General features: G+C 32.9%; 1 protein-coding gene across 1 annotated transcript in view; it reads right to left on the reverse strand.

Annotated features, from left to right (window-relative positions):
- HMCN1 (hemicentin 1) overlaps positions 1-12,941 on the reverse strand; it is a 467,592-nt gene that overhangs the window by 205,332 nt on the left and 249,319 nt on the right. The window contains exons 26-30 of the mRNA XM_008072785.1: positions 10,126-10,320; positions 8,928-9,058; positions 8,618-8,765; positions 6,906-7,032; positions 3,781-3,935 (exon numbers count right to left, since the gene is read on the reverse strand). Of these exons, the coding sequence (XP_008070976.1) occupies positions 3,781-3,935; positions 6,906-7,032; positions 8,618-8,765; positions 8,928-9,058; positions 10,126-10,320 (756 nt within the window). The remainder of the gene's footprint in view (positions 1-3,780; positions 3,936-6,905; positions 7,033-8,617; positions 8,766-8,927; positions 9,059-10,125; positions 10,321-12,941) is intronic.

Below are 12,941 nucleotides of genomic sequence, written 5' to 3' on the forward strand. Positions count from 1 at the left end.
TAGCACATGCCTGTAGTTCCAGCTACTCGGAAGGCTGAGGCGGAAGGATCGCCGGAGCCCAGCAGGTCGAGGCTGCGGTGGCCGGGAGCGGCCACTGCACTCCAGTCTGGGTGATGGAGTGAGACTCCAACTCAAAAAAAAAAAAAAAAAAAAGAGAAGAATATAGACTTCTACATAAGCCTTCCCACTGATAAATACACTCAATTGAAATCATTTGCTGGCGAAGCAATATCAGTATTAGGCAGTGCCTATCTGTACGAAAAGATGCTTTTAAAGATGAAATAGATAAAATATCATTACTAATCACCATTAACAGATGAACATTTGCAATTTATTTTGATGATAGGGAATACTAACTTTGAACCCCAATGAAGCAAAATGTTATCTCTCACCAAATAATTCCATTCTTCCCATTAGTACACTTGTATTACAAAAAATTACAATCTTAAAAGTAAATAGTTTTGTAGAAATTTATTTCTATCTTGTTATATATGTATCTTTATACATTCTTGATTTTGCTTCATGATCTGCAAAGCCTAAAATATTTGCTATTTTGCCCCTTATGGAAAAAGCTTGCCAAGTCCTGCTATAGATGATTAATTAATACAAAATCATACCACCATTTGAAAATTATAAGAAAGAGAATTTTATTCAGGCTTTAAATTTTATGTGGTTGAGACCATGCCATATATTAATCTATAAATGCAAATCAAACTTTTGGCTCCTATTTCCTAAATCTCCTGGCTAGCCTAATTCGTTGGATGATATATTAACAAAGCCAAAATATAGGTTCAAACAAATCTCTATCCTTCATAAATTTTTAGAAAGGAATATCATTTATATTAAAAAGGATCGATTTTTAAACAACATTTGCAATAGATGGTAGACATACCATCCACTACTTAAATTTGACAAATAAATGTTTCACTTCCTATTTCATTTTCATTCTGACATATTTGCCTGAGAGCTGTACTTCTGCTTGGAGGAGGAGTTTACAGATTAAGATATAAATATACTGCACATTAAAATACATATATGTGTGCATACACACACATATACACACTCAAATAAGTTTATATAATTTAAGAAAGCTCTCAGTCCTCTAAAACCCACCGGTGGGCCTCAGGTTTGCCTCGGGGGATGTGGGGGTATGCGATAACACAATGCATACCTGGTCCACCACTCCCGGGGAGTGAGGGCCATCTAGAAGCCCAAACTTCACCTGCACGCAGACTATTTATGTAGTAAAACCTCACTTGAACTCCATAATAAATACATACATTTTAAAAGAAATCCTTTGTCTCAGAACCACTAGTTGTGCCTTTACACAATCTCCCAATAAGATATAACAATCTCTTTTACTTTCTTCCTTCTTTCACATTCTTCATTTGCCTTTCCTTTTCCTTCCTCTGTCTCTTTTATTTTCCCCTTTTATTTTGTCTCCATTTCTTTCCTTATTCAGGTACAATATTAATTTCTACTTTGCAGGTGAACCAACCCACCTGTTTTATCCTCATGAGAGTATGTAAATAAAGTGAATGAACCAATTGCAGTGTAAGGCACATTCTCAATTTGAAATCTACATACAAATTTTTCACAGTAAGTCAAAGAATGGTATATTTGTCATATTTTTTTCCTTTTTAGGAATAAAATCATTTTCACACATGAAATAAAGTAAGCTTAAGAGGTACAGGCAAGCATTGCTAGAGAGGAAATGGCATTATTTCCTGAATTATCATATACAAAACTTTACAATATTACAATGCCTTTCATCTCAGACAATCCCAGGTTTAGTCATTACAGAACCCTCTCTTCTGTGTGCCTTAAAGCATCATACAGAGTGAACAAGAGGATCTGAAATGAAAGAACCCAAGTCCCATGGAAATAAGGGTCTCACTGAATCACCAAAATCTGTTCATCACAGGTCCTGGCAACCATACAACAGTGTAGAGAAGACTACTCGACAGTTTAGTAAAAATATTGCACCTATTGTTTAAATGGTAGTGATAACTTTTGTTTAACGTGGATGCTTGCTTAGCTAATCTTGCAGTAATGTTACTCTATTTTATAGGACATGTCTTTTTATGACTAATTTCTTACATAGGCTTTTATTTATAGGTATGAATGATTTAAAAGCCTGAATTAAATTGAATTTCTTTAATTCAGTAAAGTTATTTGAATTTTACATAAAGACACTAACATTTTAAAAGAGAAATTTAGAATGCAGTTAAGTGATATAGAAATGCTGCTAAATTCTATATATATTTTAAATTTTAAGGAAATACAATCACTAACAATGATAAATAAATGACATTTATTGAGTTCTTATGATAAACCAATAAATTCATCTATTTAGTATTTGATTTTCACAATTCCACTAATATGTAGGTAGTATTATTATCATTGTTTTATGACTGAGAAAACTGGAGCTCAGAAGAGTTAAGCAATTTATCCAAAGTCACAAAGCTAGTAAGTGGCAGAGGTAGACAAGGTTCTGTCTGTCTCAGAGGCCTAAGCTCTTATGAATTACTAAAGCGGTGTTGTACAAAAGAAATAAAATGCAAACCAATTGTGTAGTTTTAATTTCACCTTTAAAAATATGAAAAGAAACTGAGGGAATTAATTGAACTTAGCCAATATATCCAATATTTTAGTATGTGTTCAATGTAAATTATTAATTTGATAATTACATTATTTTCCTATTACATCTTTGATGTCTGGTATGTATTTTATACCACAGCACATCTCAGTTTGGACAGGCCATGTTTTAAATGCTCAAAAGTCACATGAAGCTAGTGGCTACCGTGTTGGACAGGGTAGCACTAAACCATTCATTCATTCAGCAAATATTTCTTGAGGGCTGCTGTGTATCAGATATTAAAGTAAGGAACATGCAAAACAAAGTCCTGCTCTTATTAAGTTTAGTCTCCATGTAGAGAAACAGTTAATAAGTAAATAAACTTAAAACTAAGCTATCAAATATCAGACAGCAATATGTATAATGTCATAGAGAGTGACTAGGTAACCACTTATGGGTGGGAGGATCCTGTGAGGAGGTGATATTCAGAAATATTTAAGTTTTTCTTGAGTGTCATACACTATAGAAAGACAGAAGGCAGTGCAGTGAGGAGAGCCACCTGGTCTATTGAGTCCCATTCCTTTCCATTGCATAAATCTCTTTGACTTCAAAACAATGTTCATGTACCTACCTATGGCTCTATTCGTAAAAACTAAAATGAGTTTGGCAGTCCCTTTCCTCTGGGGGAGTTAATAATTTTTATGAAAATAGGGGCTACGTATTTCTGGTTGGGACTTAACTGGGGGAAAACAGTGCAAACAGTAGTATAAACAGGCATTTAAAATATTACCACATGGTCAGGATAAAGGCCAAGAAGAAATGAAAATAAAACAACTAAATTGTCTGCATACCATCAGCTTCATCCTATTTCAAGCATCTCTAAAATTTTTAGAGTTTTTAAAAAATAACCCTTCAAGGATACACTCATTTGATTTGTGTATATACTGACCAATTACGAAATTCTGAACCTGTTACATGAGATCATACATAAATCACCAGATCACTTGAAGAAATCTATATTTAATGTATTAGCATTAGATGCAACATCTAGCCTTTTAAACATATGAAGATTGACTCCTTTTAAAGTAATAAGTAGCATTCTAAATTATTCAATATTGAATAAGAGAGTAGTTAACACTAACCCTGATTTTCAATTTATAATGAGAGCTGATAATAATAAACAGCATGAAAATCACACTTACTATAGATATTCAGTTTTATATCCTTGGCTTGCTTGCCAGCAGCATTAGACACAGTACACTGATAGCGCCCCTTGTCACTTCTTCGTGCATTCTTTAGATGTAAAACTTGTCCTCTGTCTAGAAGTTCAATATTAGGATCTTCCAAAAATAAAGGCCTAAAAATATTAAAATTTTATTACATGGGTCTATTTTAATTTTTTTTCTTATTAGTCACAACAAAAAATCACTAAGTAGTACAAGGTTAAAAACATGAAGAAAGTTGGGCATTGTGGCTCATTTCTGTAATCTCAGCACTATGGAAGGACAAGGTAAGAGAATCTCTAAAGGCCAGGAGTTCAAGACCAATCCAGGCAACATAGGAAGACGTCCATCTCTACAAAAAATTTTAAAAATTAGCTGGGTATGGTGGTACATGCCTGCAGTTCTAGATAGTGGGAGGCTGAGGTGGAAGAATTGCTAGAGTCTAGGAGTTTGAGGCTACAGTGAATTACAATCAGACCACTGCCCTCCAGCCTGGGGTGACAGAACAAGACCTTGTATCTAAAAATATATTTATATGTTTATATAATATACACACACACACACACACACATATATCTGTAATATATATGTGTGTGTGTATACACATATATGAATATATAAATTAAAGTTGATTTAAAAGATAGTGATATAATTAGTACTCCTATTCAGAAAAATGAAATTTTTAAACCACTTTACTAATGAAAGTTAGGTAATTATCGCTTTGAGACAAAAATTTTCTCCATTTCAAACTTAATATCAATAGTAGTGATATTACATTGCTTAATAATATCAATAGTAGTAAAATCCAGTAGCATCATTACATAGTTGTTTCATTCATTTATCCATTTGTATTCTTATTACTTTTGTATATTTGTATTTTTTGTTTCCATAGCCAAAATTTCTACCATCATCTGGAAAAGAAAAACTGAAAGTTTAATATTAGATTATAAGAACTTCAGACCAGGCAATATTATTTTTAAACCAGTATCATTACAATAACTGGAAAAGTATTCACAGTAGCATGAATGGTTATTATCTTGCTGATTTCTCTAGAAGGCAGGTATTTTAATAAATATAAATGTTCTTGTAATCACAAATATTGAAATATATTTATGCCAAAAAAAGTTTGGATATAGTTGTTAAAGAGGTCTTTTTTTGGTTGAAATCCTTTTCTACTATACAATCATTTATTGACTGCTACCAAATGCTCACTTTATGTAATGGCAACAACTTTATTTCAATACTTAAAGCATCAATGGTTATTGAAGTTGATGATATGCTAATAATAACACCCTTAAAATCTATTAATCTTCTTTCAGGAAGATCCATAGCTGGTTTTTTAAAAGTTGCAGTGATTTATCCATAACATAAATAATTAAATGCATTGTTATATTAATAAGCCACTAGTCAAACTACACAATTAAATGAAAAACACATTTAATTTTCTATAGTAGCATCTCTTATTATTTCTTAGTAAGACACTTTCTATAAACCTTAAGAGAATAAAGTACCTTTGTACATGTTAAGGGTTTTTGTTTTGTTTTGTTTTTTGTTTTGTGAAAGCAGTATTTATTGAGAGGACAGAAAAGGTCCCAGAGTAGGAGGAGACCCGAAGGGGTTGCCCACATTTTAAGGTTTTAAATGAAGTGACTATTTGATAATATGCTACCCAAATTTAAGTAAAATTGAAACTTTTATTGATTGTTAATTACACAAGTAAAATAAAAATGTAAACAAAAAGTAAGAATTATAATGAGAAAAAATTTAATTGGTCTATTACCCCTAATGTGAGTCTTGTAGACCTCTCACCATTATCAGCTTTATTTGTATTCTTTCACATGCTTTTCTAAACATTTTTATTCATAAACATAGTCCCAAATAAATCTAAAGTTTTAATATATAAGTAATATGCTGTTGTTCTGCTTTCCTTCTCACTCTACTAGTTCTAAGGAGCTGTTTTTAGTACATTTGCCTTTACTCTGTTTAAATGGTATGCAGTGTTTCATGATATGACTATGCCATAAGTTCCATAATTTATCTGCCTGTTCTCCTAATGTTGGGCTTTAGCCAGTTTTCACTTTCTGCCATCACGGTGTTGCAGTGAATATCCTTGCACAAATTTCCCTGTGAACATATATGATTGCTTCCCTGTGAACATATATGACTGTATCAAAGTACATGGGCATTGAAATTTTAACAGATTCCATTAAATTTAATTAGTAGCTTTCAAGGTACTCATTGACATCCTTCCCATCAGAGTATTATATCCTGATTTCCCACATTCTAGCCAACACTTGATATTTTAAAATCTTTACTCTTTTTTTGTCAATATGTCCTGTGAAGAACAAAATTTTATTATTCATCAAGTTATTGATAGACAAGCATCTTTTAATGGGTTTATTACTCATCTATATTTTTAATTGCCTGTTCACACCCTCCATACATTTTGCTATGTTGCTTTGTCTTTATTACTGATTTTTAGAAAGTTTGGATACAATCCTTTATTTCATACACTGCAAATCTTGACTCTTTGCTAATTAGGCTTTAAATATCTGCTTCCAGAAATTATAATAATGCATGAACTGTGACCATTCTGTAAGAAATAAATTCTTACAATCAACATGTATCACTGTGACCATTTCAGTGCAGGAAAATCTCAGCAGCACCTGAGACTTGCAGTCTGAGAAGCATCTGATTGTTCTGTGGTTCCTTTTTGCCCACATACAGAACTAGCTCAAGTACTCATCTTGCTGTCATAAACACATTTTCCTTTTAAATAAGTCAATTCCATGTAAAGACAAAATTATCTTTGCATTTATATCTTGCAATTTTCAGTTGTGTCTTGGACAAACGATATTTAGTGGATATTAAATTTGAGTTTCTCTATGTTTCTAAAATAAATTCCAAACATGTATTAAGAGCCTTGTAATTAATAAGAATAAAAGATACTGCAAGATTTAACACTATTTTTGAGTCACGTTGTTTTTTCTTTATGTTTATTTAGTAATATTGATAAATAATTAAGAGGGAGAAAATCCACAGGCATTTACACACCAATTTCCTATCAAATGGACCCTTGAAGAAAAAGCAGAAAAGAAACTCACTTGCCATCTTTGAACCAGAGAATGACGGGAAAGGGAGTGCCTTTGACCTGGCATTCAAGGGTGGTATCATGGTTGAGGACAACTGAGACTTCATTTGGAGAACTGGCACCTATTATGGTGGGTGGAACTTGAACAAAGACATTGTATCATGAAAATATATGACTTACCAAGAAGAGTTGGGGAGGGGAACCAGACAATTAATGATTTCTATAGCATTTCAACAAGATCTTAATGTTAAAACTAAACGATCACACGATAATCCCTTTTCTTTATACATCTGTGTACTTAGATGTTAAATTTAAATATAGAAGCACATTCATGAAAGATTTGCTAGCAGGACAAGTATATGCAAGAATTATAATACTATAGGATTCATTTTGAAGCATATTGAACTCATGTGTAAAAGCAATTTAGAATATAAGTGAGCTATCACATTAATTCAGTGTATAGGCAATGATATACATTCACAGTGGAATATAAAGAAGTAGATAATTTAACACAAAATTGGGAAATAGGCATAACAGGATAGAGGAAGATTTAAATAGTTAGAGAGGAGGTTGTAGAAAGAAAGAGTCCCAGGTCCTGGAAGAAGCATGTGGAATGGAGGTACTAGTTACTATGATGGTTCACTAAAGGTAACGAGAATATTCACTGGGCATTTCTGTTTAATATGCAATTAGGATATTCAGGTCAAGATCCTATAGAGATTAGCTATCTACCACTAGAGCTCAAAGTCTGAGTTGGAGATGAAAAACAAAAAGGGGAGTCAAAAGCACACAGATGGAATTCAAAATCATAGGAGTAAAAGAGTGCCAAGAGAAATAATGCCGATGAGATTAACGACAAAAACATTACTTAACTTGTTTTTATAGCCCATATTTAAATATAATGATAGTAATTTGAGAGAGAAAAAATTTCAGGCTTTGTGAAAACTAATGAGAGAAATTATTTTGATATTATAGTAGTTTATGAATGATAATTTTAATACAGTATGATTCCTCAACCTCACATCGACTCCAGACTTACAAATTACCTGCCCATAATGAGGAGCAAAATATTGGAAAGGGAGAAGATCATTTTATCACGGAGTGAACTATAAATGGCAAATATTTCACAAACTAAAATTATAAAACTCTAAACTTATGATTACAATTAGAAATGTCTCATATCCCAATTTACTGAGAGCTGTTACCTCTGCCTCCTGATCTCAGAATTTTCTACCCTTAATTAGAATCAAGGCTGACTTAGTTACAAGTTAATTAGAATGCAGAGAAAGGTGGATCTGCCACCTTCTCCAATTCAAGTACAGCCCAGCAGCTTTAGGAGATATTTATAGCATGAATATGTTATACACTGCATCATCCTATATAGATATCTCCCAGAGAATTTCCTGCCTGCCTAACTGGAGAAATCAACAAGAGGAATAATTTCCTATTTGACACAAGATAGTATCTCTTTTGGATATTTGTTACTTTTGTGTATATAATTCAAAAGTATCTCTGTGTAATAAATAATGCATAGTTTTAAACATTTTATATTATGTGTTTCTGATTATTATTATAGACAAAATAATGACAGTAAAACAAATGATATTTCTTTTATCAATTTATTTTTTATCTCTTTACTTTTGCATATAGTCAACCCTATATTATTAATATGTAATAAATGCACTGGAATCATAGTTTACTTTTTTTAAAGAATGTTTTCCTTACCTAGCACATCGATGTTAAAGTACTTCTGAGAAGTTCCTGCAATATTAATTGCTTTGCAAGAATATCTTCCTGCATCCTCTGGTGTGGCTTTGAAGAGCTTTAGAATTTTCCCATTGTTCACAATCTGAATAGTGCTGCTTTCAGTCACCTTTAAGAGCCAAAATAGTTAGTGTTATATCCAATCCTAATAAAAATGCATAATTAAAAATGCAAGTAAAATGCTGATATTATTATTAAGAAATGCACATCTGGACACTTTATTTCAGATGCAGAGGCAAGGAAAGATACATATTTGGATGTCTCCATTTACCTGGACATCATCCTTATACCACATAATGATGGGAGATGGAATCCCTTCCACTTCACAAAAGAGGTTGGTCAGCTGATTTACCAACACCGACACGTTTGTTACCTGTTCTTTATCTTTAATTACTGGAGGAACTGCAAAAGAAGAAAAGTCATGGCCAGATAGTTTTATAATAAATAGTATTTATGCAATTTCTTTATAAATTTATAAAGTCCATTAGAAAACAAATTCTGAGATTTTTTATGTCTGGAAAAGTTATAAATATTTAAGCATATGCTTTATGATAAATGAAAAGTCTTGACCAATGTATTTATAAATAACAACCCTTATTGAACTTCTACTTTATTATTTCAAGGTTGAAAATTTAGGATGAAATTCCAGATATATTTAAAAGAGAATATATTTTTATTCCATGTTTTCTCAAAATGCAAACTTTTAAGGACTTTGTAAAGTCACATAGGACTTACTACTTTGTTGTTGGGAATGAGTATTTCCCAGTGTCTATGGAAGCCAATATTTGTCAAATTTTAAAATGTACATACCCTTTTGCTTATGTAAATGGAATATATACAAGCTTTTCATTGAAGGGTTACTTATAATAGAAAACAACTGTTAACAACCTAAATACTCACAATAAAGGAAGGTTAAATAAATAATTGTGTAACCATACAGAATGATGCTCTAGAGTTAGGAATATTAATAATATTCTAGATACATTATTTAGTGAAATAGACAAGGTACAAAGTAATCGGCACAATGTTCTACTATATGTGTATTTTTAATAACTAAAAAGAATACAAACTTATATATTCATATTTGCTTGAATATGCATAAAGCATCTCTGGGAAGATACACACACACACACACACACACACACACACACACACACACACACATGCAAAGCTGATAACTTTCCTTGCCTCTAGAGAGGATAAGTAGATGAATTAGCTTAGGGTCAAGACCTTTTTTACTATGTAACTTTTCCTACCACTGAATTTTGAATATAATATCACAGTAAAAATTTCATGAAATTTTAAACCAAATAAATAAAAGTAATCAGCCCATCTGTTTTTTGCTTAGTAACACAGTTATTCATGCTAACATTAAATAATATTTCATTGAGGGCATAATTTCAATTTATAAGAATTGGAGACTATCACATATTCAGTTATATAAGTTTAGCATTTTTATCTATATTTACCATGGACTTTGAGGTTATATTTTCTTTCTATGGTTCCAGCTTCATTGACTGCCACACAGATGTACTCTCCATTGTCATATGGCGTAACAGAAGAAATAACTAACAGTGTGCCATCTTCCAAGATAGAAATACCAGGCTCTCTGCCTGTCAACTCTCTACCATTGTGTAACCATTTGATGGTCGGTTTAGGGGTACCTAAAAAAGAAACTGAAGTCTTGTGATATTTCACCACTAAATTAGAAATTATTGTTAAATATCAAATATTTTGTAATGGCTATAATCTGTACCCTTAGATATTATTCTACTTTTAAGATATTTCTCCTGGCATGGAAATTTGAAGAGATTATAGTAGTTGATACCTCTAATTCCTGATCAGTCTCAAGAGACCTACGATCTCTAGTGTAAAGTTTGAACAAAATTGCTTTTATCAAAACATCACATGGTAGTAAGTAATCCATTTTCTTGGTGGGTTCTGACTAGACATGGCGAGAGTTATGGGGTGAAATAAAGATAGAGCAAAATAAGATACTTTACAGGAAAAGAGCATGAATAGATTGCTTAATCAAATAGACTGTGTAAATGATGTATAGAAATGATTTTTTTAGAATTCACTTTTTAAAAGGCCTGGTACAGTAGAAATGAGAAAATTCCACCCCTAATGCTTCGTTTGGAAATTTGATTCTGTTAAAGAAAAGACAATAGGTCAACTACTGAAAAGAAAATTGAGAAAACAGTGAAAAGAATTGCTTTCCTGGGTTTCATGTATGACCAACAGAGTAAACGGAAGTAATGTGCTTCAATAGCCACCAAAAAAAAAGAAGTATCTTGGCATCTTCCTAACCAGAAACGTGAAAGAACTTTACAATGAAAACTACAAAACACTGCTCAAAGAAATCAAAGGTGACACAAACAAGTGGAAACATATCCCATGCTCATGGATTGGAAGAATCAACATTGTGAAGATGTCCATCCTACCCATGGCAATCTGCAGATTTAATGCAATACCCATCAAATTACCAGCAACATTCTTCTCAGACCTAGAAAAAACAACACAGGAATTCATATGGAAACACAAACGACCAAGAATAGCCAGAACAATCCTCAGAAAAAAAAAAAAGCAGGAGGTATCACATTACCAGACTTCAAACAAAGCTACAATCATCAAAACAGCTTGGTATTGGTACAGGAACAGGCATATAGGCCCATGGAATAGAATTGAGATTCCAGAAGCAGAACCTCAATTTCTCAACCAACTCATCTTTGACAAAGCCTCCACTACCTTACTACTGGGGAGAGGAGAAAACCTATTCAGTGAAGGGTGCTGGGGAAACTGGCTGACCACACGCAGAAGATTCAAACAAGACCTCTATATAGCCCCATACACAAAAATTAACTCTAAATGGATCAGAGACCTAAATGTAAAACCTCAAACCATAAGAACCTTAGAAAATGTAGGACACACCCTTATGGAAATTGGAACTGGCACCCAATCCCTGAGCAATACCCAAAATGCACGGGTCATAAGAGATAAGATAGACAAGTGGGACCTCATTAAACTGACAAGCTTCTGCAAAGCCAAAGAAACCATCAAGAGAGCAGGGAGAAAACCCACAGACTGGGAAAAAGTATTTGCCAACTCCAGGTCTGACAAAGGCCTAACATCTTGGATCTACAAGGAACTCAAACGTGCCGAAAAGAAAAAGACAAACAGCCCTATTATAAAGTGGGCAAAAGATATGAACAGACACATCTCAAAGGAAGACATCCGAGTGGCCAACAGACACGTGAAGAAATGTTCAACCTAACTAATCATCAAGGAGATGCAAATTAAAACTACACTGAGATTCTACCTAACTTCAGTCAGAATGGACATTATCAATAACTCAAAAAATAACAGATGCTAGAGAGGATGTGGTGAAAAGGGAATACTACTGCACTGTTGGTGAGAGTGTAAACTAGTGCAACCTCTGTGGGAAGCAGTGTGGCAATTCCTAAAAGCTCTAAATATCAACCTCCCATATGACCCTGCAGTCCCCCTACTGGGAATATACCCTGAAGAACTCAAATCACTCTATAAAAAAGATACCTGCACATGAATGTTTATCACAGCATTATTTACAATAGAAAGAACCTGGAACCAACCATGCTGTCCATCAAAAGAGGACTGGATTTTAAAAATGTGGTACATATACATGATGGAATACTATGCAGCCATAAAAAAGAACAAAATCATGAATTTCACAGCAACCTGAATGGAACTAGAGTCTGTAATACTGAGTGATCTCTCACAGAAACAAAGATCTGAGTATCACATATTCTCACTCATATAGTGGACCTTGAACATCTATTATAATACTATAAGAAAAGGACTGACAGTGGTGGGAAACTATGGGGGAGTAGGGAGCAGAAGGGAGGTGGGTCTAACGGTAGTCAATATCTGTCTGGGGGCGGGGAGACACCCCTTATTAACAAGGGTACCTGAACGATGCACATCTGTATACCTAACCCTTAACTGTATTCCACAATTTTATAATAAAAAATATGTTTAAAAAAAAAGAAGTAAAGTGCTTATGGGAAAAAAAAGATAAGACTATTTTAGTGTATATAGTAAAGCCAAAAGGAATGCTGGAACTAGTCAAACATTAATTCTATACTAAAAATTTATTTATTGAACAAACAATGTGTCATGCACTGTTCTAAACATTTAAAAAATTTACTTAATCTCTATAAAGATAAAAAGGAAACATTAAATCAAATTGCATGATTATATAAGACATTGTTAATAATACTATATTAAAGAATAAAAATATTAAAGG

This window comes from Carlito syrichta, unplaced genomic scaffold (assembly GCF_000164805.1).
Source record: "Carlito syrichta isolate Samal-C Ts95f unplaced genomic scaffold, Tarsius_syrichta-2.0.1 Scaffold315407, whole genome shotgun sequence".
Taxonomy (NCBI): domain Eukaryota; kingdom Metazoa; phylum Chordata; class Mammalia; order Primates; family Tarsiidae; genus Carlito; species Carlito syrichta.